General features: G+C 54.2%; 11 protein-coding genes across 11 annotated transcripts; 4 read left to right on the top strand and 7 right to left on the bottom strand.

Moving 5' to 3' along the window:
• Positions 1-157: 157 nt before the first annotated feature.
• Z520_03418 (uncharacterized protein) lies at positions 158-721 on the top strand (the record flags this gene model as incomplete). The annotated part of the gene is made up of 2 exons (XM_016773929.1): positions 158-179; positions 246-721. The coding sequence occupies 2 exons, from the start codon at positions 158-160 to the stop codon at positions 719-721; spliced, it is 498 nt and encodes a 165-aa protein (XP_016634875.1).
• A 1,075-nt stretch (positions 722-1,796) lies between these two features.
• On the bottom strand, positions 1,797-5,024 carry Z520_03417 (uncharacterized protein; the record flags this gene model as incomplete). The annotated part of the gene is made up of 1 exon (XM_016773928.1): positions 1,797-5,024. The coding sequence occupies one exon, from the start codon at positions 5,022-5,024 to the stop codon at positions 1,797-1,799; it is 3,228 nt and encodes a 1,075-aa protein (XP_016634874.1).
• A 708-nt stretch (positions 5,025-5,732) lies between these two features.
• On the bottom strand, positions 5,733-7,030 carry Z520_03416 (uncharacterized protein; the record flags this gene model as incomplete). The annotated part of the gene is made up of 2 exons (XM_016773927.1): positions 5,733-6,269; positions 6,320-7,030. The coding sequence occupies 2 exons, from the start codon at positions 7,028-7,030 to the stop codon at positions 5,733-5,735; spliced, it is 1,248 nt and encodes a 415-aa protein (XP_016634873.1).
• Positions 7,031-7,533: 503 nt separating this feature from the next.
• Z520_03415 (uncharacterized protein) lies at positions 7,534-9,194 on the bottom strand (the record flags this gene model as incomplete). The annotated part of the gene is made up of 2 exons (XM_016773926.1): positions 7,534-9,068; positions 9,146-9,194. 2 exons carry the CDS (start codon positions 9,192-9,194, stop codon positions 7,534-7,536), a joined length of 1,584 nt encoding a protein of 527 aa, XP_016634872.1.
• A 742-nt stretch (positions 9,195-9,936) lies between these two features.
• Positions 9,937-11,169, bottom strand: Z520_03414 (uncharacterized protein; the record flags this gene model as incomplete). Its single annotated transcript, XM_016773925.1, has 1 exon — positions 9,937-11,169. One exon carries the CDS (start codon positions 11,167-11,169, stop codon positions 9,937-9,939), a length of 1,233 nt encoding a protein of 410 aa, XP_016634871.1.
• Positions 11,170-11,546: 377 nt separating this feature from the next.
• Z520_03413 (uncharacterized protein) lies at positions 11,547-12,786 on the top strand (the record flags this gene model as incomplete). Its single annotated transcript, XM_016773924.1, has 2 exons — positions 11,547-11,564; positions 11,617-12,786. The coding sequence occupies 2 exons, from the start codon at positions 11,547-11,549 to the stop codon at positions 12,784-12,786; spliced, it is 1,188 nt and encodes a 395-aa protein (XP_016634870.1).
• Positions 12,787-13,144: 358 nt separating this feature from the next.
• Z520_03412 (uncharacterized protein) lies at positions 13,145-14,044 on the bottom strand (the record flags this gene model as incomplete). The annotated part of the gene is made up of 1 exon (XM_016773923.1): positions 13,145-14,044. The coding sequence occupies one exon, from the start codon at positions 14,042-14,044 to the stop codon at positions 13,145-13,147; it is 900 nt and encodes a 299-aa protein (XP_016634869.1).
• A 675-nt stretch (positions 14,045-14,719) lies between these two features.
• Positions 14,720-16,386, top strand: Z520_03411 (uncharacterized protein; the record flags this gene model as incomplete). The annotated part of the gene is made up of 6 exons (XM_016773922.1): positions 14,720-14,831; positions 14,936-15,006; positions 15,159-15,239; positions 15,360-15,607; positions 15,730-16,155; positions 16,251-16,386. The coding sequence occupies 6 exons, from the start codon at positions 14,720-14,722 to the stop codon at positions 16,384-16,386; spliced, it is 1,074 nt and encodes a 357-aa protein (XP_016634868.1).
• Positions 16,387-16,921: 535 nt separating this feature from the next.
• Z520_03410 (uncharacterized protein) lies at positions 16,922-18,163 on the top strand (the record flags this gene model as incomplete). The annotated part of the gene is made up of 2 exons (XM_016773921.1): positions 16,922-17,217; positions 17,425-18,163. 2 exons carry the CDS (start codon positions 16,922-16,924, stop codon positions 18,161-18,163), a joined length of 1,035 nt encoding a protein of 344 aa, XP_016634867.1.
• A 98-nt stretch (positions 18,164-18,261) lies between these two features.
• Z520_03409 (uncharacterized protein) lies at positions 18,262-20,409 on the bottom strand (the record flags this gene model as incomplete). Its single annotated transcript, XM_016773920.1, has 1 exon — positions 18,262-20,409. The coding sequence occupies one exon, from the start codon at positions 20,407-20,409 to the stop codon at positions 18,262-18,264; it is 2,148 nt and encodes a 715-aa protein (XP_016634866.1).
• Positions 20,410-20,853: 444 nt separating this feature from the next.
• Positions 20,854-25,688, bottom strand: Z520_03408 (uncharacterized protein; the record flags this gene model as incomplete). The annotated part of the gene is made up of 2 exons (XM_016773919.1): positions 20,854-21,387; positions 21,441-25,688. 2 exons carry the CDS (start codon positions 25,686-25,688, stop codon positions 20,854-20,856), a joined length of 4,782 nt encoding a protein of 1,593 aa, XP_016634865.1.
• Between the last annotated feature and the right edge of the window lie 1,747 nt (positions 25,689-27,435).

Here is a 27,435-nt window from a genome sequence, read left to right as displayed (position 1 = left end):
CGTTGCCCGTTTCGGAAGGCAGGCCTGGTCGCGCATCATGTCGCAACAACTATTTAACATCCTCGTCCCTCCCCGCGCTCACCTGGGCTGGACCCGTGAGACTCCAAGACCCTGGAACGCATACAACTACTGCTCCCAGTAGATACACTCTGTCATCATGTCGGACAAAGATTTTGGCAGTATGTCGCACCCCTGAAGACCTAGGAACCCATTCATCACCGTAGCTGCTGATAACCTATTTACAGACAATGACGACCTGTCTCTCCCCAAAGCTACCGTCCAAAAGATTATCTCTGAAGTCCTGCCTCAATTGCCTCATGACGACACCAGCGCCGGCAAGGAAGGCGAGATGACCTTCACCCGTCCAGCCCGCGACCTTCTAATTTCGTGTTCGCTCGAGTTCCTGCGCATGCTCTCCTCCGAGTCAAACGACATCTCCGAGCGCGAGTCCAAAAAGACCATCAGTGTTGAACATGTTGAACAAGCACTGACCGACTTGGGATTTGGAAGCTACATTGAACACTGCCGTGGTGTCGTTGGCGAGTGGCAGGAGGTGCAGAAGAAGAGAATTGGAAGAGGCGAGAAAATGCGCAACTTCGGCGGATTTGATAAGATGGGAGAAGAGGAGCTCAGGAAGATGCAGGAAGCACTTCTGGGCGAGGCGAGGGGAAGGATGGAGGGCGGTGGTGCCGGACAAAACGACATGCAGCAAGGGCAGTAGGCTAACGCCCTAAAGTCGCTAAACGAATCGCAAGCCGGGACGGTGCTGCTGGACTGATCATTGCACCTCCTGGAGGGAGTACAGAAATGTTCACGCCAAAGGAATCCGCTGACCTTGCCGTGGGATCTACTCCATTTATGCCGTCAGTAAACCAGCATACTCGTCGACATGCCTGGCTGAGAGAAGCAACAGCAAGAAGCAGACACAGATCGACAAGCTCAATCGGGGTTTGGCGTTGTACTGACTCAAACAAGCAAACATTACAACATTTGTATGGATATCTGTACCGTCCGGCTGCTTCGAGCTCTTGAGAACCACAGCATGAAGACTTGCGCACCACGACAACCTACGCAAAACTCTTAAGGTGGCAAGCCCCAAATAGCCATGCCATCTTTCGTGCGAAGCGAGAGATCACCACACCTGACTACAATGCAGCACTTCGGGGATCTTAACTCACGGAGAAGAACAGCTGAGAAAGCGCCTTATGAGCTTTGAGCACACGCCACGAAACCGATAGCTTTTCAAAGCCGAACCCCGAGCTGGAATTGCCAGAACATACCATCCGCTCCTTCGATGATCAAGGAGTATTCGCTCTTATGTTTGGCGGGATTGGCGATGCTCGACTCCATTTCTCCTTCTCGGATTCTTTCTTGCGGTTGCCGGACGACGCGACCACTTGAAGCCGCTTTGGACCTTCGACATGAGCAGGACGCGCGAACGGCTCCCATGGCAGCAACTGCGAAAGCCGAGGCCGCAAATCTCGGAGCATAGTGACCTGAATGCTGGCCGGAATGGGAGCTGGAGAATATGGGAACGGTTCAGAAACAACAGGAAATGGACGATGAATAAAGAGAACGGCATCTCAGGACGAAACACAAGCCATAAAGCATGGTTTGAATGCGGCATGACGCAAACGCATAATTGTGCATTAATGGAGCAACCAATCCTTGCACATTGGGGACTTTTTCTCATGGACTATCGGTTTTTGGTTTCATAAAGCACATTATCTTCTTCGTAACCCTTCCTCTCTCTTTTTTGTTCCTTCCGCTTCGCTCTCTTCAGTCACGCATATTCCTCATCGGCCCGCCATCTTCCGTCCATCCATGTTCATATATCTCGCGACATGGCCCAGCTTGATCAACAAGTCGTTGTCGAGGTTGCCACCCACAGCTCTCTTGACCGGGGCAGTGGCGTTGTTGGTGGCACTCTGCAGCCCCTCGACGAGGATACTCCACTCGGCCACCGTGGCGCCGTCGCCGGACATGTTCTTCGCGGTGACGCTGCCGTTGTAAAGCGAGCCCCAGATCTGCAGGGTGGCGAAGCGCGCCGTGTACACGGGCGGGCTTGTGGATGGGATGTCGAACGTGGTGATGTTGTCCTGCACGGCCTCGATCGAGTTCAGCGCTGTCAGGTTGTACGCGTCGGAGATGTGGACTCGTTGGTTCGACGCGACCGTGAGAACGTTATTGGATTTGATGGTCGGTGAGGATGGGTTCGCGAGCGAATTGTTGTGGAATAGCACCGAGTAGTTGTACGGTGGGATTTGTCCCCAATTCAGTACCATACTTGTCACCTTGTACCCCGGAGGGATTGCCACGGTGATGGAACTCGTCTTGTTGGCAGACACGGGCTGCCATTTCGTGCTCGTCGCTCCGTCGACTGCCGCAAGCGGGAATTGGCCCGGCAGGTAGTCGTCCGGGGAGGAGACGGGGAGACACTGCGCGACGTTGTTCTCGGTCGTTGGGATGAGGCCTATCTGTCTGTTGGGGACTGTTATGCTGGAGTTTGGCAGCAGAGAGTAGGTGGCAAGGGGTGCTGAGCCGATTGGGCCCACCACGACCGGAATGGCCGAGGTAGCATACGTAGCGTTTGGAACGGCGCCCTCACCAGGAGCAAGGCTGCCGTCTCTCGTCAAGACAGTATGAGTCTGGTTCGAGAACGCCGAGATCGGCCAGCCGTACCAATGGAAGGTGCGGTATCTGATCTGTGGGATCTGAGGCGGTAGACTGGGGTCGATGTGCAGATTGAAATCGGGAATGAAACGGAATCCTAGGTACCCGAACAGCACGACCTGCAGTGCTCCTCCATGGCCTGTCAGGAAGGGATATGCAGGGTGCGTTCCGCCATTCTGGTTCCAGTCGTCCACCAACTGTTCTGAAAACTGGAACCAGGGCCCTCTGATGTACGGCTGCGTGCTGTATTGTTGATAGGTATAGGAAGAACAGCCGGAAGGCGAGATCTGGTTTGCGATGATGGAGAAAATCGCGTATGTCATGGCGGGACCGTCCACCGACTGCTGGGCAGCGTAATAATCCAGATCGCTGAGCGAGTCGTTGGACGTATAGTTCTGCCCGGTAAAGGAGAGCGGGAAAGTATTGAGAATGACATCGGCCTGTTTTACCACGGTCGTGCCGTTCATGCCAGTGTATTCTAGTGTGACGTCCGCGTCTTGATCACGGCCTATCAGCACGTTTTGAGCCATGGTCGTCCATGTTGCGTTGGGCGTGGAATTGAACATGGAGCGGAATTGATTGGCATAGTCGAGATGTGTCGAGATCAAAGCCATGGTGAAACCTCCGTTGTCGACGTGGTTGGCATACTCGTCTGGATCAGTCATGTTCAGGAGGACCCAGTGAGAGCCGTTTCGCTCAAGGATTTCCGAGTACATTGTGGCAAGGGAGTCGTAGATGGGCCACAGATTCTCCTGAAACATCGCCGTGTCTCCCGACGAGATCCACAGATTGATGAACTCCAAGCCAATATCACCGTTCAGATGATACTCGTAGTCCCAGCATGGACCTGTGGCTGTACAGTTGCCAAAACGTCCGCTCGTCCAGGGAAAGATTGCTGCAGCATCACTAAATGTGAAGTTTCTCTTGGAGGAGACAAACTTAGTGCCAATATTTTCCTTCGCTTGCTGAAACCTCTCCAGCCTATAATTTGCAATACCCTGGGCCGCCGATGGAAATGCTGCTACAAGACCAGGTTGCATCCATACCTCAGCATCCCAAAAGACCTGGCCAGCGTAGGAATCTGATCCCAGTCCTCCCACTGAGATGCTATGGCTGTTGATTGAACTGCCGGCATTGGCAGTGGCGTTGATTGCGTTCTGCGAAATGGTGTTTTGAAGGAGGTGGTACGGATTTGTCACCGCTGTAATCGCTGCCTCGAGGATAAACTGATCGTTCGGTAGTGTGCCATTCTCCGGATACGAGAAATCGTCCACGGAACTTGTAGGAAACTGTTGGGCCCATTCTGCTGCGTGGGTCTGCAGTGAGGCGGCGTAGCCAGCCTGTCTTGCGTTAAGTGCGGCGTTTCTTGCGACAGGACGAGGACTCAGGAATCCATCAGACGAGGCGATTCCAACGAATTTGGTGAAGGTCGCAACCTGGCCGGCCTGGAGGGTGACATTCAAAGCAGATGCCACCGAGGATGCATTGTTGCCCACGTACGGCCGGTCCCATGTGGCTTGTTGAACAGAGCGAACCGTAGCTCCAGAGCTCGTCATACCAGCATACACGAACGCCGTCACATTATGAACGCCATTCGGCTGGACAGAGGTGAAAATGAGCCCCGAATCAATGCCATTCTGTCCAGGAGTTGTACGGACGGCGCAGTCTCCATTAAGCACATTTGCGATCGTAATATTGGTGGCTTTGGTTGCCGTGATGTTCATGATAACAAAGCCCTGATTGATATTGAGCTTGTGTGCGAACATTTGATAGGAAACATTGAATGACCCATGACCGCTTGGAGACCAAGTGAAAGCCCAATTCATCAGCCCTCGCTTCATATCAAGGCTAGATTTGAAATTGCTGATCGTCGAATCGTTGGTTGAGGCATCCAAGTAGTTGCTCCCTCCCAAGTCTGCAACAATGCCGCTCCAGTGTGGAATGCCACTGATGGCAGTATCCCAGCCATACTGATACAACCAGGGGAAGTTGGTGCCGTTGGTCGTAGGTTGAGAATCCCAGAAACCTCCAACTGTGGCAAAGGTTTGTCGTCTTTCGAACAGGGGCCATCCATTGATGTTGTCACCATCGACGGGAGTGTCAGCTTCGAAGAATGGACCTAGAGATGCCACGTTGATGCCGTGATAGCCATTCGCAACAACCATTCGAGACTGATAATGTCCTTGGTCTAGGTTGGTGGTGGTGAGGACCCAGTTGGCAGCGTCCCAAGTGACACCCTCGAATCGAGTCTTGTATATTGTTGATGCATTTCCAGATTGCGCTGATGTGAAGGAGAACAACGTGAGAGTCAGAAGCAGCCCATGGAGCGGCAGGAGACTTGACCCAGCCATCTGATGCAGTTAGTTCGACCTAGGTTCTCTTTTCACTGTCGCCATCATCATCACGTACCTTGGCTTCTCCGGTAGCTGTTTCTTTGTGTTCGCACAGGGAGAGAGGATTAACGAGGAGCTTTCTTTTACTTAACTAAAGCTACGACGACGCCAAGGTGAGGCAGGGGATCCTCCAGCCTGTGGTGTGGTGGTGCCACTATTTACCTCAGGAGCGAAGGAATAGGTCGACCATGTGACAGCAGGAACAACTTCACTGGCAGGTACGGGAATTACCTGCTGTGGAAGTGACTTGTCCACGACTACATCTAATGCAGGCAGGGCGCGGAAGACCGGTAAAAAGTCCTGCTTGGGGACAGTTACATTCGACCAAGCAGTATCTTGCTCGATTTGCCGGTCTTTGTGGTCACATTGACCAGGGTCATCGGTGCCTGTCGCCATCATAGGACGATCGCTGAGCGGTTCGATGGACCGAATACGACGTCATTTGTGGGATAGACGTAAAAGGATGCGGAGGTAAAGCGGGTGACCTCCTCGCCGCAAAGGATCGAGTGGCTTGACAGCCTTTGAAGCTCATAGACCTGCTAGATTGAGTTTCGTCGCAGCTCGCTTTTCCTGTGTGGGGAAGTGGGAATGGCGAAATCCTGTGCCTGGGGAAGCATTATTGGAGAGCTCGGGGCGCTTCCTTGGCTTCAAGGAGCGCCACCATTGTCATAAGGTCCCAATGGCCCCAGTGCCACCCAACTTCCCAGCTGGGGGATTGCCGTCGCCGCGTGCCTGGTGGAGCGCCGCTTGGGTTGGACTTGCTTGGAATGTCAAGGAACTGTTGCCCACTGCATCAGAAGTCGTCACCTGGATTCGGTACCCGAAACTTCCTGGGGAGGTAGCTCGTTGTTCATCCGAGCGCTTGCAGTAACCCACAAGGGTGGCGGTTGTGGTATGGTCTTTCGAGGATCCATAATCGACGGTCAACCTGTCATCCCTCCTCTTCCTCCACCTCATTATTAGCATTGGTGCTCTGTCTCGGTCTGTTGTTTGCACCGCTCCTTCTCCTTCCAGTCTGATAGCTTTCTGAGGTTGTGATGGACTTTTCTCCCACAAAATGTTCGCCATCCCATTCAGTTCTGCATAGTGGACACCTTGAGGATCGCTGGACTCGAAAGAAATTCTGGGTACAGATATCGTGTATTCGACAAGGGCATTCACGTCGAGGACATCGTTGGCCCTGGCAATTGAGGGGTCCGTCAGCTTTGGCTAAGAGGCAGAGAATGAAAGCATTTTGCGGGACAGTGTCTTACCACTGTGATAATCTCCTTACAAGCATGGCAGAACTTGATCTTCTCTTTTTTGTTGCCGTCTTCGTCTTCGTCATTGTAGGTGTCCACCAACCAGCCCTTGAGTTCCATCAGTGCACGAGGACTCAGGCTGTAAAACCCAGCCCGACTCTTTTCCAGCCACCCTTCATCCAGCAATCTGTGCAGCATATTCTCAGCGTCCTTAGCACCGAGCACGCCAGCAGATGCCTGTGTCGCGTTCTCATTCCCATCTGATGTCTGCCGTCGAAGAGGAGCCCTCCCGACCTGGATGGCATCGATACCGCTTATACACATGGCCTCTCTTTTGCCCTTGTTGTTCTGTCCATCAAAAATCGCGTCCAGAAGCTTCTTCACATAGACGAGTTCGTCAGCCGTGTACGTTGTGGCGAGTTGAGTAAGAGGGTCACTCGTGGTGTTCACCAGAGCATACACCCTTTCCCGGGTCTGCTGGTGGAAGGTACTTCTGATTTCGAGGTCGAGAGGGGATAGTTTGCGGTTTGCGTCTGCGATGTAGTCGTTCAGGTCTTCGACCGTGACATCTTGCGGCAGGACTTCGCGTTGTTCTTTGAATGTTGAGCATGCCGCAATGATAGGCTTGGCCGTTTCAAGTGTGAGGACGCTGCGGGCGAGAAAGGCTTGTAGGAACGCTCTGTTGGCATCATTGTAGCCAGCACTGGCTCCAAATCTGTCCATTTCGGGTACAATGGTCGCCGATAAATCGAGGCAAGAAGTTCGGACTGTACCGAGTAGTGAGGATAGGAACCTCTGGGCCTGGTGGGGGAATTTACCACTTTACGCGTGCTTTCAAATAGACGCGTCGTGCGCCGAGCCAGCGCCAGCGACAGCTTCAGCATCCACAGTTCACACATGTTGAAATACTTCCCCTCCCCATCCACAGCGGCATTCTTCACACATGGTACTGAATTACAATACAAGAGCAGGATGTCGTAGACTTGGAGTCGCAAGAAGCAGCTGACAGCGTCATCCATCAATTCCGTTCCTTGTTGGGTGATCAGACAGCTCCACCTCCACAAGTAAGCATGTTGTTCTTCGATGGCCATTAAGATGTCGCATTCCTGATCTATCATCTATCCGAATTGTCTTCTTAAATATATCTTCGAGGGGCTCAAGAATATCGACAGGGGAAGGTCGCCCAAAAAAGGCAAGGGTTGCATATCCAGTACAGTCCCTAACCATCAATTCATCTCATTCACCGGCTTCCTCGAGGCGATGACCTCGTCCGTTGTTTTCGCGATAATCTCAAACGCCGCTCTTATGTATTTCTCCTCGGCCTGCGGGTTGCCACTAACAACTCGCATGAAGGATTTGCCCGCCGTGCTGCTGCAGGTGATGAAAATCTGACCTCGCTCGTTGATCAACTCTCCAATGTGCTTCGTCACCTCATTTGCGTCCTGTTCTCTTTGCTGCATGGCTGCAGTTTGGGGCACAAAGTCTGCATTCGTCTCCGCTGTATTGGCCTGCTCTGCCAGAGCGGATGGTTTGACACGGAAACAGGTCAATCCAAATCGCGGCGCTGCGACAAGCTCGAACACATCACTTCGCCCACGGACAAGATCAGCAAAGACCTCGCCTCTCTCCACCGACTTTCTGATGTGTTCTCTCATCCCTTCTAGGCCGTAACTCCGCATCACAAACCAGATTTTCAGTGCGCGAAATCGTCTTCCCAGCGGGATCTGCCAGTCTCGATAATCCGTGACCAGGCCACTGTCCGAATGTTTGTTCGTATAATAGGCTGCCGATATGGACAGTGCACGGGTCAAATGGTTCCTATTCTGGACGAACAGACAGGACGCGTCAAAGTTGACGAGGAGCCATTTGTGCATGTTCATGTTGAACGAATCGGCGATGATCATTTGTGAAGAGTACTTTGAGGAGTATTCGGGACAGATCAAAGCAGCTCCAGCGTAGGCCGCATCAATGTGAACCCAAAGATTTGGGTTGGCTTTGAGAACTGGTGCGAGGCCCGCGAAGTCGTCAACTGTACATGTCGAGGTCGTGCCCAGCGTCAGGGTGATGTAGTAGGGTTCGAGACCTTCAGCCTTGCATTGCTCCAAGGCAGCTTCCAGCTCTTCTCTCATCAAGGACAACTCGTTTTCGAGCTTTGTCGGAATAGACCTATACCGAGTACCCGCGATTAAAGCCCCCTTTGCGGTCGAGGAATGTGCTTGATCACTCGACAAGGCAATCAGCCGTCCCCTCAGGAAAGCGATGCGATCCTCTCTCTCTGGAGACCCAGGTTTCAGGCCCTCGGCATCACACTTGGTGTGCAGATACCTCTCCCTCGCAGCGACCATGCAGGTTACGACCGCTTCACTCGCACTGCCCTGAATGGTGCCTCCACCGCCACTTTCACCCGTGCTAAGAAACTCCTTGGGCAGCTGGAAGGCCTGGGCCAGCCAGTCCATCACCACAGTTTCCAGTTCCGTGCACGCGGGACTGCACAGCCAATTGAACGCAGGGGCCGTGAACGCGGCAGAGTACATCTCCCCGAGCATGGACGGGTAAGTGACGCCAGCAGGGAAAAAGGCCATGAAGTTGGGCGACTGCCAGTGAGTGATACCCGGCACGATTTTGGACGCAATGTCCGACTGGATCTCTGACCATGTTTCTGGCTTCTCTGGTGCTGATGATGGCAACTGTGGTGCGAGGAATCCCGGCTTGATGGTCGGCAGCACAGGGTAATTGGGGAGCTCCTGGTTGTAGGCAATGACTTGGGGCAGACAATGTGTTAGCTGGGGGCTTTCTTTCCATGTAGACTAGGTCACAAAAACGTCCTTCGAAACATACTTTCTTCAATGGCCGCGTGAGCAGCTTTTCTGAATTGATCCGAGTCCATGTTTAATCTTTTCGAGGAGCTAATTCCCCGATACCTTGTGTTCAAGAGATAGAATGTAGATGCTGGGGCGTTCTGTAATCTCAGGTTCTTCCTCAAGGAGACCTTGTACATATATCAAAGGAGTGACAGACAGGTCCAGGAAGCGAAAGGCTCAAAACTCAAGTCAGAATCCCGAAAATAGATGGCTCTGGAAATCAGCAGAATACTATCAAAGCCCAATGGAAAGTCTTATGCGCGCCCTTTGTGTTGTCGACAGGGCGGTAATGTCAGAGTCGTAGCAGATGCAGTGCTTTCCTACAATAAGGACTGGAATTTTCCCTTTTCCAATGGGCGGAATTCATTGCGCTTAGATGGCAACTGGCGAAAGTGATTGGCGGAAGTGCGGAGCCTTGCTGCTCTTGCTTCCGCTATATACAACATTGACTGGCAAAGCTGTGCTGATGGTCTTATCTCCGTCAGACGTCGCTGTGTGAAACGGCTGGTGCTGTCTAGAAGGCAGGGCCATGAGTCTGATTCATTATCGTCAGTGCTACCTTGTGCAACACCCGCCACCGCCATCGACTATATAGACATGAAATATACATCTCCAGGAACGTCTGTCGCTGAAGGGCGCAGCCAACACAGAGACTACCCAATCGAGAACCCATTCCGCTGAGCCATCGGCAGCGTGGAGCCAATGGTCAGCCATGGGCGAGAGGCCGAATCCATCTCATAGATGAAAGGGCGCGCATATCGAGGCCGCTCACGTCTCCTCGAACACAAAAACGCCCTTACCAGGTCGGAAACCACCAAGGGTTCCTTGAACAGCTTTCTTCAGAAGATCGATCTCCGTTTTCCACCCCCATTTGCATTCTTGCACCGGTATATCCTTGAATTTGCCTTCTCTCGTGAGCCGAAGGACGTCCTCCACCGTCTGTTTCTTCTGGTCGGGGTGTCGATCACTCCACTTACTCACCCAGAACCCGTTAAAAGTGATCTCCTTGAAGATCAGTAGCGAGGCAGGCAGCATGAGAGGCTGCTTGCTCATTGCTCCGTAGGTGACCATGGTCGCTCCGGGGCTCAGGAATTTGGCCATGGCGGTGGCGGGTTTTCCACCCACACAATTGAGGCCGACTTTGACTTGCTCTCGTCCACCATTTGTCCACTCTTTGATCTGATCTCTGATCTCGCGACTTTGGAGCTCGTCTTCCGTAATGACTTTGGTGGCTCCAATATCGAGCAGTTCTTGACGAAGTTTCTGTTCCTCCTCCTTGTTCTCCCGACCCCGGATGACATTGATACTCTTGAATCCCCACTCGCGCCCAAGCTGTATGGCAGCTCTTCCCACCCCGCTGTTGGCTCCGTTCTGGATGAACCATTCGTCTCCGCGGAAGCCCCATTTTGCCGAGTCAAGAAGCATGCGATATGCCGTGCAGGGATTGACTGACACTGTTCCGACCTGAAGTGGAGTTAATCCCTCCTTGTTGTCAATCTTGATCAATTTGCTCTCATCTATTGCCATGTGTGTGCGCCAGGTGCCCATGCTGGTAGTCTTCATGATGACCCAGTCTCCTTTACTGAGATTCTTCACCCCCGAACCGACACTGATGACCTCCGCCGCACCTTCATTTCCAGCCACCGCAGAGGGTTCTGAGGTCCCAAGAGCTGTTGTCATCTCTGGCTTCGCAGGATACACACCCTGGATCTGGTTGACGTCGGCAGGGTTGATAGGAGCCACGAGCATGCGGAGGACGACGCTGGACCCCGATGCGGGTGAAATGGAGTGGCCATGCAGCGATAGGACATCTTGCGGCTCGCCATACTTGGAGTATACAAGGGCTTTAGCTTGGGTGTAGCCATAGCTGCTAATCTTTCGTCTCTGGTCGATGCGAGATCTGATGGGATGTTGACAGTCGCAGCTTATGGACCGAGTGACTGAGAACAGGTTCCGAGACGTCTCTTGGAGACATTTCCGTACATAATAAGGAGATGCCATGGCGGCGGTGACTGAGAACCCAACGGAAACATGGGCAAGAAACTGAAGCGCAAGGACTGAAGCAGGAATTATATCATGGTCGCGGCGCTCCCCGCATTCTCGGATCATGCTCTCCAAGGCTCAAGCCCAAGCGCAGCCACACCAGCCTCTCACGCCTCTTTGACGCCGACCCGCCGACGGAGGTGACAACACGTTGCGCCAAATCCTTGTGACGCAGGCGTTCATCAATTCATTGTCCATGGTCATTGCATACAGATGCGCTGAACTCTGCGCATGATGTTGTTTTCGATGGCCATGATCATTCGACGGCACGCAGCTGCTCAGAGATAAAACCCTTTCAACTGTGATTCTCAGCTTCAAGAATGAGGCGAGCCAGCATGTCGTGGCTTTGGAAGGTGAGCACGCGGTCACCAAAACACCCTGACGCTTGCTGACCTACCTTGTAAGGGAGATGCGAACTCCCCTGCGTCCTTCGAGAAAGCCCTCTCCAAGCTATCCTCACAAATCACTGCCGCGAACCTTGCCCTTGACACAAGCCGCAGTCGAGATCGCCGGATCAAGGCCCTCTGGACTATTTACACGTCTGTCACATACCTCCTCTACACTTTGATCATCGTTCTCGTACTTGGGCCACAGAATTGGTCTATGTATCACTATGCCGGCCTCGTCGGAGCACCAGTCCTCATTTACGTGATTCGAAGGTCCGTTGCTGCCTTTTTCAGTTGGAGGATAAGCCGACAGCAAGCATACTTGGAGCATTTGCAGAAGCAACGGGAACAAAAGATTGCAGATCTCAAGAAAGCTACAAAGTACGACAGTACTCAAGAGCTACTACAGAAATACGGAGGTGCTCCACCAACAAAGTCCCCTTCGAAGCAGCCACAACAAGGGTCCAAAAGAAAGGTGAACCATCTCACAGAACAACGCCCCGTACAGAGGACTGGGATTGCACCTCCGCCGACGGCAAATATTCCCGGAAGACATACCCCCAACCCACCTCCCCAGCAAAAGCCGAATATACAGACGGGCTCTGCGCCTACGTCGCCAACTCACGGCCCACCATCACTTGCGGGCCCTATGATGGCACACAGTCCGGTGGAGATAACTCCGGACTCTCCAGGTTTCGCTCCAAATGCCTTCTCAAGCATGCCGCCTCCTTCCAGCACCACATATGAGCAACCGCCGCATTGGTACGATCGCATACTGGATGTCCTTCTCGGTGAGGATGAAACCGCTGCCAAGAATAGATTGGTGTTGTTATGTTCCAGGTGTCGCTTGGTCAACGGTCAAGCCCCTCCCGGTGTTAGGACACTAGAGGAATTAGGGCGCTGGAGATGCAGTGGCTGCGGTGCTTGGAACGGCGTCGAAAGCGAAGGGGCAAAAGTTGTGAAAGAAGTCACTGCTGCTGCTTCGAAGACGGAGGATGGGGATGGCTGGGAGAGCGTGCCACGAGCTGCGGACATTCGAGAAGAAACCCCTGAAGGCTCACAGGTCGAAGAAATGGCTGATATCAGCAATCAGGGAACAACAGGCCGAGAAGGGGATGATGACGCCGGCCTTACCAAGAGGGTCACCCGGAGTGCCGGCAAGAAAGACTCTCTGGAGTCTTTGCAATGAGTTATGTAGGAATCCAACTCGTCAGCCACCTCGTGGGTGGTTATGTATTGACAACAGGCTGCTTCCGATTGTAGTGACCGGTCCTGTTTTCCCACCCGACATTATTTCAGAAACAATATTCTAGTCCTGCGAATATACCACAGGCTGTGTTGCTTCTCAAACCGGCGGAGGGATCTGAGATATCAGCGAGCGGCATGAGTTGTTCATTCTCTATCCTGGAGACTCAGGGGGGCGACATGGCAATTCCTCCTCAACGATGACTCTACCGGGGCGCCGACACACCTGGCTTGAGCTACACGCTGCAGACCAGTCGCGTCCCCGCCCTTGGTAGGTAGCATTATGGCTCACGTCACGGGTTTCAGAGCTCCGTGTGCTTCGGCCACCTTATCATCAGGACATGTCGATGGATCCCGATCCCTCCCCACTCGGCCATGTCGCACTCGATGGAACCCCCTTTCCCGTCGTCTATCTCCACGAACCCGTGCCGCAGATAGAACGGGTACCCCGCCGGCGTGGCTGCCAGGACAACGGGAATGCCCAACCTGTCCGCCCAGGGGAAGATCCACGGCAGTAATTCGCTGGCGATGCCCTTCCGCAGGTGCGACGGCGCGAGCGTGCCGATGCCGCGCACCTCGAAGCAGTGCATGGCCCCGAACCGCGCCGACAGGGCGTCTTCGACGGTCCGGTCCCAGTGTTCGTGCAGTTCGCGGTGGACGGATGACGGGAGAAGATCGAGACCGAGACTGGTCGGTGGGGTGGTCTTGTCGTCCGTTGACGAGGAGGCTGGCGGATTATCTTCTGAGATGTGCGTGCTCTGTGTTGCCGGCTCCTGCGTCGACGGATGGTACATGAATTCTGCGAAGGCAACGACACGTCGACCACCACCACCACCACCACCACCACCACCACCACCACCACCACCACCAGACACTTCCACGCTCTGTGATTTCGAATGGCACGCGGGTGGCAATAATTCGAGATCCAGATCGCGGATGACAAGGTGCTCCATCCGCGTGACATGCTGGCCCAACTCATCGCGGCCCAGACTGGCAATCCGGGGGTATCGTGCTAGCTCGCTCTCAAGCTCGATCCGGGTGCTCGACTCCAGCCATCGACGGGCTTCGGCGTGGGGCACGCGACCGTATCTCAGCTGGCCCAGCGGCGTGGTGGTCAAGGATGAGTGTCGGATGCTTGCAATGTCGGGAGCGACGGCATCGATGTCTTCTGGGGTGAGATGGATGGGGTCGGTTAGGCGCATTATTTTCGTATGGGTGGGTGGACAATTGATTATATACCTAGGTATGGGTTGGTGTATGCGGGGGGAGGCGGTGTTCAGCCTGATGCGGTACGAGGCGTGGCATGGCAAGGCTCCGGTTCACAGTAGTCAGTTCCGCAGAACAAAGTGACGACTCGTATCAGATCCTTGACCGAGAGAGAGAGCTAGTATCATCGCCGGGGCCCAGTATTGAAACTCTCTCGCTCTCCGGCCCATTGAAGCCCGTGGAGAAAGCCTGGAGAGAGAGAACCATGGCCTGCGTCGTCGCAACAAGCAAATGACCTCGGCATCCCGCATCTGGACTCGGCTCAAGGCTCGTCTGGCCGAAGCATCTACCAAACCCCCTTCCATATTACGAGAAAAAAGTCGCATTGTAAGACCTGTGGAGATGTGAGAGATGATTACTACCTTAGTTTCTATATGTACGAATTGAGCACCTGATTTAATACTCAACCATCTTCGCTTATCCTCATCTCAGTGACCCAAGGTGCAGGTGGTCCACACTGGCTAATTGCTGACAACCCGGGCCTCGGACATATTTTCGAGACTGACTCGTTCGAGGAGGGCTGTTCCTGAATATTGTTACTCTTCATCTTCGCTGTCTTGTCTTTTGCCTCCTGTTGTTATATCTATTCTGTTCTATTCTACACAGCAGCCATGTCGATAACCACCCCCGTCACCCAGCTGCTGGGCATCCAGCACCCGATCCTCCTGGCCGGCATGGGCCAGACGTCTGGTGCGCCTCTCGCGGCCGCAGTGTCCAATGCCGGTACGTGGTAGATACTTACATATATGTATACTCTCTCGATCTCTTGTGTCCTTTGGGCTCGTTTAACTTCTTCCTGTGTGGGGACATGCTAAATCCTATAAAAGGCGGCCTCGGCGTGATCGGTGGAGTTGGATATACGCCCAAGATGCTGCAGGAGATGATTGATGAGTTGAAAGTGAGTCTGATGACAGTCTCCGAACTCCTTGCAGCAGCCTGTTTTCGACCCCTCCGGATCCCGGGAGACGGATCGGACGAGGCTGTATGCGAAGTTTGGTTGTGCAAAGGAATTTGCAAGTGGCTGAACATTTGCGAACTCTGCTTGAGCAGGCTGGTCTAAAGGACCCATCACTCCCCTTTGGCGTCGACCTGTTGATCCCTCAAGTCGGCGGCAATGCGCGCAAGACCAATGTGAGTTTTGTTTCCTTTGGTGCCATCCTTACCATCTCCATTTACAGACCATGCCTGTCATTCGACCTTCGTATACACCCCAATTCCCTTCTTTCAAGCTTCTAACTCCCAAATGAATAGCTGGACTACACAAAAGGTACCCTCGACGAACTCGTCGACATCATCATCGCCGGCGGCGCCAAACTCTTCGTCTCCGCCGTGGGCGTCGCGCCCAGACATGTCGTCGACAAACTCCACAAGAACGGCGTGCTTTACATGAACATGATCGGACACCCAAAACATGTCCATAAGGCGTGTCAAGCTGGTGCCGACATTATCTGTGCCCAGGGAGGCGAAGCCGGTGGACACACGGGCGATACTGCGACGAGGTGAGTCAGAACGCGATCTATTTGCGAGGGGGTCGCAATGCTTGTGCCTCATCATTTAGCATGTCCTGCACGCCAGCATCGCAAAATGACTTACTAACCTTTTAAATTTCCCTCTCGTAAAGTGTCTTGATCCCCGCCTGTGCAGATCTGGTCAAGAAATACACCTCCCCACTCACAGGCAAACCCGTCCAACTCGTCGCCGCCGGCGGCATCTACGACGGCCGCGGCATCGCAGCCGCCCTGATGCTCGGCGCCTCTGCGGTCTGGGTGGGCACACGATTCGTGACGGCCAAAGAATCCGGTGCGCCCGAGGCGGCCAAGCGAGCCATCATCGCCGCCGACTTTGACAGCACCATCAAGTCCACCATCTGGACGGGGCGGCCCTTGCGCGCTCTGGCCACGCCCTACGTGCGGAACTGGGAGACGAACCGGCGAGACGAGATCCAGCAACTGCAAAGTAAAGGCATCATTGCGCTGCACCACGAGATGGAACATTTGGAGAAGATCGGAGGCATCACCGAGGAGATTGAGGATCAGTCAACGCTCAGGTATGTGTTCTTCCAAGTAAAAAAGCCCCCTTTACCGCCCCCATAAGGTTCGTGGAAGGTTTACTGACGGGATTTTTTTTCTCCTTAAAAAAAAGACCCATGGGCCAGGTCGCTGGTCTCGTCAACACGCCGAACCAGACTGCAGCTGAGATCGTGGCGGAGATGATGGATGGCGCGGTCAAGGTGCTGAACAGCGCTGCAGGATATTTGAGGCCGAGTGCCAAACTCTGATGGCGCAAGTCACTTGTACGTAGGGGGAGGATTTGGAGGATTTGGACAGAGAAAACAAAAATAGTCTTTTATACCTCGCAACGACCTTGCTGCTATTGTCCCACGGGTCTCAGCCAGTGGCGATGTGCATATATAAAGTCGCCCTCGCTCGGCGGCTCTCTCCGTGGTCGTAACTCGCTTTCCTACCATGCAAGGAGCGGTCTTCGTATCAAATGTAGACTTCTTCCACGGCCACTAGAGCAGTGCACATTCAGACAAGTCTTCTTCTGTTCTTGCTCGTGGTTCTAGGCTTCGCTGGAGAAATTCCCCTTGGATTCAAGCCGTGCAGCCGTGCAGCCCCTCCAGAGCGAGGAATCCCGCGCCCCGCCTCGTGCCCCGCAAGCCGCAGCCTCGCGCACATATAATCCCGAGAATAATAAACTGTGATTCCCAAAATTTCCAGAGCTCCATCATATTGGGGACAAGGGCATGAAATAAATACCGCGCCGAAAAGAACCGCTCCCAAAGCAGAATTTGCACTGGGGTTTGGCCGCCCATGGAGGACGCCGCAAAGTCCTTCCCCTTCTCGCCGTCCCCGACCAAACCAGTCGTCGCTGTGGCCGGCGGCACGGGCGACCTGGACATGCGGCTGACCGAGACGTTTCTCTCAGACGAGCTGCGTCCCAGGCTGTCCGGGTTCGTGCTGCTTGCTCGTCGCCACACGGCCAGGACGGAGAGGTGGAGGGACCAGTTGGGCGCCGAGGTGCGCATCGTCGAGGAGGACGGGGGGGACGAGTGCGACGAAAATGACCTGGTCATGGCGCTGGACGGGGTTGATGTGCTTATCAACGCGTGAGTTCCTTCTGTTACACCTGGTTTTTAACTACCCTTTTGCACATACACACACACAGACATACAAAATTCAGAACACATCTTCCGAGTCTCCAGCTGGCGGGCTTTTTCATGCATACACTCAACCCACACCCTCTCTGGCAAGGAATATAGATAGCCCAAGTCTGGAACCCAGTGCTCACGAAACTCCTCTTTACATATATCTAGCATATCAACATCCGGCGCCCGCCTGCGCGACAAGATCGCCAGCGCGCTACCCAGGACGGGTGTGAAGTTGTACTTTCCGTCCGAGTTCGGGGTGGACCACCGACTGCACGACTTCAGGGTGCCGGAATGGGACGGGAAAAAGCGGCATTACGAGCACACCAAGAAGGTGGTCCTTGGGGAGAGCAGCAGCAGCAGCAGCAGCGACATGCGCGTCTGCCGGATCTTCAACGGCCTCTTCCTCCACAGCGGCATCGGGCCCTGGTACGGCTTCCACACGGCCAAGGACGTCTACCAGGCCGTGGGCAGCGTGGACCAGGTCATCAGCTACACGGACATAAGCGACATTGCGCGCGTGCTGTGTCGGCTCGCCGAGATGGCGATGCGCGAGGGTGGCTCCCAAAACGTGCCCGAAGAATTGAGGATTGCCGGCACGCACGCGAGTTTCCGCCAGATTGCCCGGATGATGATGACGGCGGCGGGGGCCGGGGACATCGAGCTCAAGAGCGTCGACTTGGACACATTCAGGGAAAGGGCCCTGCAGCGCCAGTACGAGGACCGTGGACCCATTGTGTGTCTGAGGTTCATCATGGGCGACGGGAGAGCCGACTACAGACCCATAGACGAGGGCGGGCTGGGCAATGACAACCACGTCGTCAATCCGGATCAGAAATACTTTCGTTGGAAGACGATGAATGATTTGGCTATTGAGACACGGGGCAGGCCAAATGGCCATGCTTGATTTCCTACCCATCCCAGCAGACACAGACAAACCTCGTCTCAGGGGGTGGGGGCCGATGTCTTTCTTTGCGGCTGTAGAACGCCCACCGCCGCCCGCTCCTACCGCATGCGTGCGGCATTCCACGTCTCGAACTCTAACAGCATCTCCCTCGTGATACTCTTTGGGGTCTGGCCGATAGCTCTCCTGATGTCATCGGATACGATGATCTCGCGGTCGGCGTCAAAGGCGTTCTCCCCAGCACTCTGGCAAATGGCGACAATCTCGGCGCCGGAAAACCCTTCTGTCGAGCTGGCGAATTCGCGCACGTCGTCATCGAGGCTGCTGCTGCTGCTGCTGCTTTGGCTCTCATAAACCCCGTCAAGGCGCTTGTGGAAGATCTCCTTTCTTGCTTCGAGATCCGGCGGGCCGATGTACACGACGTTGTCGAATCTTCCGGGACGCATCAGAGCCGGGTCGATGTTTTGCGGTTTGTTGGTTGCAGCGACCACAAAGACGTTGCGGAGCTCCTCAAAGCCGTCCATCTCGTTGAGCAACGTCGTCAGAACGTTGAGATCGCTGCCGCTCCTTCCACGAGAGGCGATCGCATCGATCTCGTCAAAGAAGATGATGCTCGGGCTGGCCGCTCGGGCTTTCCGGAATACCTCGCGCGTTGCTCTCTCGCTCTCGCCGACATACATGGAAATCAGCTCTGCACCCTTGACAGCCAAGAAATTCAGACCCGCCTCCGTGGCCAGAGCTCGGACAAGCAATGTCTTTGAGCAGCCCGGCGGGCCGTACAGAAGGACTCCTTTCTTGGGCTGCAGGCGCAACTTCTTCATGCGATCCGCAAATTTCAACGGCCGCTCCACGGCGTTGTGCAGTTGACGTTTGACTTCGTGCTGACCACCGATGTCGGTCCATCGCACATTGGGCGTCTCAAGGAAGATCTCCTGCAAGGCAGACGGTCGGACCTGCTGCAGAGCGGTCTCAAAGTCTGCGTGTTGGACTACCAACTGAGTCTTCTCGTCATGCTCTGCGCCGGCAGGTGGCGGGTGCATAGATGCAAAGCGAATCGTAACCCGGAGAAGAGCCCTAAGGTCGACGCCCACATATCCATGAGTCCTCTCCGAAATTTCCTGTAAAAGGTCATCCGTGGGGACACTGTCCTTGCCTCTCAGCGCAAGCAGTATCTCTTTCCTTTGAAGCGCCGAGGGAATGGGCAACTCGATCTCGGCGGCAAATCTGCCTTCTGTCCGCAGTCTTTCGTCAATATCATTGGGATGCCGTGCTTCAGCGACGACGAGGGTCGGGCTTCCGCGAATCCGCTGAAACAAAGAGTCCAACTCGCTGGACAAAGTTGAAGAGGTATTGGGGCTTCTAGTGAGATACTCTGGCCGGACAATTACCAGGCAGGGCTCTGTCGAAGCGTAGATTTCCGTGCCTGGTTTCCAATAACGAACCGTTGGCCACTCGCAATCGGCCAAAGCGGCAATCAGTGCAGATTTGCCTGTTCCCTTAGCACCATATAGTAGAAGGCCCTGGACCGGCTCGTATGCTTGAAAATGCTGTTTCGCAACCGGGTAGCAGAGATCGCTTACGATGTCTTGTACCTGAGCAATTTGCTCTTGTAGCCCACCGAGGTGCGTCGGTTGGAAAACAATGGCCATAGATTGCTGGTCTGACAGTGTCTCCGAGCTGCTGATGATTCGAAACGTCGCGTCCCTCGTGACGCGCGCAAACAACGAGTCGGGCACACCCACGTCCTTGACCACAAACTCGACCGTTTGTACGGCCCCGTGGTCTGACTTTGGCGGCGGACACTGTATCTTCTGGGACACAACCATATATTCTCCCGCGGGGGAAATCGTCGCGGCAATCTTCTTCGCCCAGGCCTTGTAGTCCTCGGCGTCAGCATCCTCCGATGGATCGCCGACCTTCTGCAGCGTCACAGAAGGCGAGTTCTGCATCGGATGCGACCACCGCGAAATCGCCACCTTGTCGCCCAATTTCAACCCGTACGCTTCCTGCAGCAATCTCGACGTCTGCACAATCGAGTCCTTCATGCCGGGCCCCAACCCCTGCCAAGCCACGGCGAGTTTTTTCCTTTTGTTAGCATTGTTGTCCTTGTCCTTGTCATTCGTGATTCCCCGGAGTTCGCAGATGTCGCCGGACTTGAGCTTCAGCGAAAGCATGGATACGGCCGTCAACCCGATTCTAAAAGGATCCTTGTCCGCGCCGGCCGGACGGACAATGAAGGTGGAGGACATCTTTGCGAGGTCGTCCCTGTCGACATGATTATGACTAGAATGTGGGCGATCAAGGTAATTGTTATTATTTCTTGAAAAGTTCGAACGATGGAGGATTCAAATCTCTTCACGCCTTGGCGAAGCTGCTCACGTGATGAGCATAGACAAAAAAGAGACGCACTGTTGCTCTGAGTAGGATGCCAGGGTAGGTTGAGATGAGCTAATTGACGAGTTGGATAGACCTCGAAGCATAATACTATTCTTTTATAGAACACTTTTTCCATTCAAATCGCTACGAGAGAGTCGTCATTATCCATCACATATACATCCCACCACATCAATATGAGAGACATAAGAAAACCCAGTCAACATCCCACATACCCAAGACCCAAGAAAAGGTAGTGTTACAGGTTCCATCTCAATGCTCGTACCCACCAGCAATGGCAAGTCAAATCCGCCCACCGCCTATTTCTTCTTCTTTCCACCACCAAGACCCATGGCTTCCGCCAGACTGCCCAGACCAAGACCACCCAGCAGCTTGTCGACACCCAAGCCGCCCAAAAGACCGCTCACCAAACCACCCAGACCCAAGCCGTTGAGCAACTTGCCCACCAGGCCAAGCACACCGCTCAGCAGCAGGCCGACAGCAGCAATAATCTGGAACAGAGGCTCGGTCAACAGCGCCCACAGTGGGTTCAGCTTCTTCTTCGCATGAGGCATGTCCGCGATTCTCTTCTTGGCGTTGTCGATAGTCTTGACAACCTGAGTGGTGAGCTCTTTCAATCCTTCGGCCACGCGGTATTCTTCTGGAGAAGCTTCGCCGCTGGCAGCCTTGGCTTTGGCGTTGGCGGCGATATGGCCGTCAGGGTCAAGGCCGCGGATCGCACCGTTGCATTCGCCTAGGATGCGAGAGCCTTCTTCAATAAGAGGCTTGACATCTTGCACGAGTTTTTCTTCGTCGAGCTCGTCCTTGGGTGTGCGGTCTGCTTTTTCGACAAGCTGTGATGATGTGTTAGCATGATTCTAAGACAAGAGAACATGAGTATGCTTACATCTGTGATCTGTTTGCAGATAGGCTCCATCTTTTCCAAGGTCTGGTTGATGATATTGGAGATCTTCTTTGCGACCTCACGCTCCTCTTCCTCCTTGAGTTGCTCGGGCGTCGGTTCCTCATCAACTTCTTCGTCGGGGATGTTCTCAAGCAACGTGCATTCTCCGATCTTGTTGCCGTCTTGATCCACCACATAGCCATTGTCGTTGATTTCCTTGCCGATGCAAGCAAGCAAGTTGCCTTCGGTCAGTCTTCCGATGACATCTCCGTTCTTATCACGGACTTCACCCTCCTTGTTCACGCGTAGGCCAGCCATGGGCGAGACTTCTCGCTCCTTCTTCTCTGGCTCCCATCGTTCCGCATGGCCAATGACGTTGCCATTCTTGTCAATGATATCTCCATCATCATCCACCTTGCGACCGACCAGTTTCTTAATCTCACCTTCCGTGACGCGACCGACGATCTCTCCGGCGGCGTCCTTGACCAAGCCGTCCTTATCAACGGTTGCGGATTCGAAGTTGGAGAAGGGTCCTTCAGCACGACCATCATCGCCGCCCTCAATGAGTCTCGCATGACCGATAACTTTGCCATCGTTGGACCAGATTTGTCCTTTGCCGTCTACCTTGCAACCAACAAGACGTTTGACGTCACCTTCAGACACTTCACCGAAGATGGTACCATGTTCGTCAACGACCTTGCCTTGCTTGTTGACGGTCTTGCCAGCGAGACTGGAGAGATCTTCCTCGACAACTTCCTCTTCGGGCACTTCATATGGCTCGACGTGGCCCTTGACATTTCCGTACTTGTCAATGATATCACCATCCTCGTCAACTCCACGACCGAGGAGTTTCTTCCAGTCGCCCTCGACGACCTGGCCGACAACGTTGCCTTCGTGATCCTCGACGAATCCGTCTTTGACAACGACGAGACCTTCAAGACCAGCAAAAGGTCCTTCAGGCTTGGCCTCACGCTCGTTGAAAGGAATGAGTTCGCAGCGACCGACAACTTGACCTTGATCATTCCAGATCTGGCCATTCTCATCGATCTTGCGGCCTGCAAGCTCCTTGGGGTTGCCTTCGACCAGGCGAGCAACAGGGACACCATCAGGTCCGATGACGTTGCCCTGCTTGTTGCATGTCAAACCCTTCAGCTCAGAAAGATCAATCTTCTCGGGTTCTGCTTCTGGCTCCGGCTCCGGTTCCTCGTATCTCTCGGCGTGTCCGACGACGTTTCCTTTTTTATCGATAATGTCGCCATCTTCGTCAACCGCACGACCGACAAGTTTCTTCGGATCTCCTTCGACGATGCGGCCTACTCTGTTGCCATTCTCATCTTCAACCCATCCATCAGCCACAACAGTGAGGCCTTCAAGACCCGCGAACTCGGCCTCCTCTTCCTTATCTTCCTGAGGCAGAGTCTGTGCACGGCCAATGACATGGCCCTTGCTGTCCCAGAATTGTCCCTGGTCGTCGCAGGTTACACCAGACTTCCAGAGTTTCTTGGCGTCACCTTCAACCAACTCGCCGACAATATTGCCGTCGTTGTCGACGATCTTGCCAGACTTGTTGACCTTGAGGCCTTCGAGGATGGACAGCGAAGGCCGGCCGTCATCAAGCTCCTCGCCAGCTTCTTCAACTTCCTCCTCAACTTCTTGGGGAATCATCTCAACTTTGCCGATGACATTGCCGTCTTTGTCCAGAACCTCGCCTTTGTCGTTGAGCTTCTTGCCAGCAACGGCAGCAAGATCGCCTTCCACAAGCTTCGCGATCTCGTCACCGTCCTCATTGAGAACTAGACCCTTCTTGTTGACCTTGAGGCCTTCGAGGATCGAAGTATCAGGAACTTCAGGAGCAGCTTCTTCGATCGTTTCGACGATACCCTCGTCAACAGCTTCAGGGATGAATTCAACTCTGCCAATCACATTACCATCCTTGTCCAGGATTTCTCCATTCTCGTTGATCTTCTTGCCACGAACAGCTTCAAGGTCGAAACCTTCCGCCAATTTGGCAATGGCATCACCATCTTCGTTGACAACTTCACCTTTCTTGTTGACCTTGAGGCCCTCGAGTTGAGCAAAGTCGGGCTTGACAACCTTGTCGGCTGCGTCTTTAGCCTCGTCAGCCGCTCCTTCGGCGGTATCAGCAGCACCTTCGGCAGCATCTGCAGCTTTGCCGGCAACATCGGCCTGGTCGCCAGCTTCCTCTGCCTGCTTCTCGGCCTCTTCGGCAGCCTGCTGCGCTTCTTCGAGCTGCTCAACCAATTCGGGATGAAGCTCTTTCATGGCTTCTTCGGCAGCCTCTCCTTCGACGACCTCAACACGGCCAATCACATTGCCGTCTTTATCGAGGATCTCGCCGTTCTCGTTGGGGGTTTTACCAGCGCAAGCTTTTGCATCACCCTCCACGAGTTTGGCCAGGACCTCTCCCTCGTCGTCGAGGATAGTACCCTTCTTGTTGAGTTTGCGGCCCTCGACAATGGTGAGATTAGGCTTCAATTGATCCTGAAGGCCTTCCACCTTTTCGAATGCTTCCTGGACAAATTCTGGTTTGGCTTCCTCCCCGACGCCCTCGAGGGCCCCGGCGGCTTCAGGCACAACTTCTGCACGGCCAATGACATCGCCGTCTTCATCCAAGACTTCACCTTCAGCGTTGAGAGTTCGCCCGACTAGGTCAGCCGGATCACCTTCGGTAATCTTGCCCAAGGTCTTGCCAGATTGATCCTTGATCGCGCCATCTTCTTGTACCTCCAGACCCTCAAGTGCATCGAGGCCAGGGAGTTCGCCGGCAGCCTCTTCAACGGCTTGCTTGACTGGTTGAGGAAGAGTCTCTGCACGACCCACCGCGTCGCCATCCTCGTCCAGGATTTCGCCTTCGGCGTTGACTGTCATGCCGACGAGGTCTGCAGGGTCACCTTCGGTGATTTTGCCCAGGACGTTGCCTTCTTTGTCCAGAATGTCTCCATTTTCTTGGACTTCCAAGCCGTCGAGGACGTTTAGGTCCGGAAGATACGTCTCCACAGCATCTTCTGCCGTGTCTTTGACACCGTCAACGGCATCCTCTGCCTGATCCTGGGCGCCCTCTGCAGTATCTTTGACCCCGTTGACCGCGCCTTCCGCATCGGCCTCGCCAGCGAGTTCTTGAGCTTTCTCTGGAATGACGCTTGCACGACCGACGACGTCGCCGTCTTCGTCGAGGATTTCACCATCATCGCCAATCTCATAACCCTCGAGATCGGCGGGATCGCCCTCGTTAAGCTTGCCGACCACATTGCCAGCCTTGTCTTTGATGTCGCCGTTCTCGCTGACCTTGAGACCCTTCAAGATGGACAGATCGACAGGCAGCCCCTCGGCCGCTCCGTCGACTCCTTCCTCCGCGGTCTCCTCGACCTCATCAGCGACCTTCTCAGCGTGACCTTTAACGCCATTTGCTGTCTCCTCGACATCAGGCACGTCTCCAGTGTCCTTGGGAACGTCGTCGGCTGCTCCCTCGGTGGTCTCCTTTGCTCCCTCCGCTGTGTCTTCAGCCGTGTCTTTGACGTCACCGGCAGTATCTTCGGCTGTATCCTTGACATCACCAGCCGTATCTTCCGCGGCGCCTTGCACATCGCCTTGGGAGGCCTTGCCGGCGGCGCCAGTAGCAGTGTCTTTGGCACCACCAACGCGACCCGCGACTTTCTTGCCGGCACCGGTTACACCGCTGGTGGCCTTTCCAAGGCCGCCAAGAGCACCCTTTCCTTTGCCTTCGGCCTCGTCCTCTGCCTCTTCGGCGGCATCGCCCTCTTCTCCAGCCTCCTCTTCTTCCTCATCTCCCTCAGTGCCCTCGTCTTTGGCAGCATCTCTGCCTCCGCGGACTGTTTCTCCTTCTTCCTCTTCCTCCTCCTCGTCATCATCTTCAGGGATAGGCTCGGGGTTAGCTTCGGAAAGTTCGCTGGTTTCGGCGCCAGTGTCGTCGCCGGGTTGGCTGATCTTGCCACCAGGCTCTTCGGTGTCTTTCATGCTGATTCCTTCTGGGGCTTCCTCCTGGACCTCCTCACCCTTTTCTTCCACTGGCTTGGTGGTCTCCTCAACGGGCTTCGGTTTCGGCGAATCTAGTTTCTTTGGTGTTGCCTTGGACGTGCCTAGCTTGGGCGGTTTCCGACCGGGAGTGCCTTCACCAGTAAGCTTGGAAGTAGAGGATGAAGCAGGGTTCTTGCCGGTCTTTGTGGGTGTCTCTGGGACATTTGAGGTTCTGCCTGCCGCAGGAGAAGGCATTGTGCTTTTGTAACTTCTGACTGTCTCTGGCGTCGAGCGTTTGGACTGAGGTGAGTCTCTGTTCGGGGTGGGTGGGAAGCTGTAGTAGGCGTATGAGGAGGAAGAGAGCCGATTACTTGTCATCAGCTGTTTTACTCTATTTGCTGCATTGATTCCGCGCTGCTGTCAGGTTTCAGCCAGCGCACTCTTTTCAGTTGTCTTCTTTTGTTCTGGGGTATTAGATGTCTGATGGATGGCAATAGTATGGTAATAGTACAAGAGCTAAGAGCTAGGTAAACATGGAGATTTTAGGAAACGCGATGGACGAGGGAGGAGAACAGCCCATCAAGTACACGAGCAATGGCCCTACGTCACAGGCCATCATTTTCGCGAGCTGGTCAGTGGTGAGCAGAGCTGCCTCCCTGGTTCTCTGGCTCCCTGACTCCCTGGTTGTTTGTTCTACGGTCACGGTGCCTGACTTACTCCCTAGTGGGGAACCTGGAAGGAACAAAAACCGGGTTTCTTGTTCAACTGCGGCGTCGACTACCACCACCTCCACCATCTCAAGGTCTTCCCGCATTTCAAGCCACACCCTCCTGTGTGCCTCTCCAAAAATCTTACAAGTAGGCGACGTCTCGCTACTCCACTTTGCCTCCACCAGCAGTGTCCACCAGAGACCCTAAACCCTAAACCTCAAATCCCTGCAGCTGCCCGAGCGCATTTCCTCGAATCCCATATTCACAATGACAGCACTCTAGCCCCGTACTGCCTAACAAGAAAGAGTCGTATGGCGTTGTGCCTCTACAGAGACAACGGCAAGAAACAGTGTCGCCGTTATGCAAGGTCTCGAATATTCGTATAAGCATGCTCCTTTCCGCGATTCCCAATGGCAGTAGGCTGAAAGCCTTCAGCACTGATTGCAATGTACAAAAGTGACTGACATCAGTGTCTCCATCAACGTACAGCTATCATCCTGGCATGTGCTGGGGTAAACCCTTGTCAGACTGCATATGAACCACACCTCTGCCTCCCTTCTCATTCGCGATTGTTTCTCACCAGCCTCGATCGCCATTTCAGCATTTCAATGCTGACTTGGGTTTCCCTGCAGCCCCTTGTCCACCTCCTCGACTCCTTTCTTCCTATTCGATGGAAATTGCATATTCTGTGCCACACTCGCACCCCATCCCAAGAGGCTATCAACCGCTCTGACGCAATGAGATGGATGGAACAAGTCAGGGTCAGCCACAGCTCAGTTCAAATCGTCCATTGTGTCGTCATCGAGAGGTACAAGCGGTGCGATACCGGTGCAAGAGGACTACGAACTCGGTAGTCAACCGAGTATTTACAAATGGTGTTTCGGATAGCAGCTTTCATTGCTGAGAAGTGTTGAAATTGGCTCCGACATACATGGCCGTGACCTGTGGCTGGGTCTGGTAAGATGGTCAGACTGCAGCTGCCCGTACCAGCCCAAGTCTCAATTCTTCCTGAAAAGTGCCATCATGACAAAATGCAGAGTTCGGAACAACGTACCCGTGGTCGACCTGGTCGACCTTGCCTCGATCATCGACCGATGTGACCGAGTTGGATCACCAGCCACAGCATGCCTTTTCTTGAAGCAGAGGACAATGGCAGAGATGGCAGCCGATTTGCGAGGATAAACTTCTGGCATTGTCTGGGGTCTTGGGATCGGCGGCACGCTTTGGCCCCAAATCCAAGGATGGTGGCCAAGTTTTGCGTGGCTGTCTCCGCACCCGGTGGCTTCAAGTGT

The sequence above is a fragment of the Fonsecaea multimorphosa genome (assembly GCF_000836435.1).
Source record: "Fonsecaea multimorphosa CBS 102226 unplaced genomic scaffold supercont1.5, whole genome shotgun sequence".
Classification (NCBI taxonomy): domain Eukaryota; kingdom Fungi; phylum Ascomycota; class Eurotiomycetes; order Chaetothyriales; family Herpotrichiellaceae; genus Fonsecaea; species Fonsecaea multimorphosa.
The sequence above is the reverse complement of the archived record's forward strand: the minus strand, read 5'-3'. Positions and strand labels throughout refer to the sequence as shown.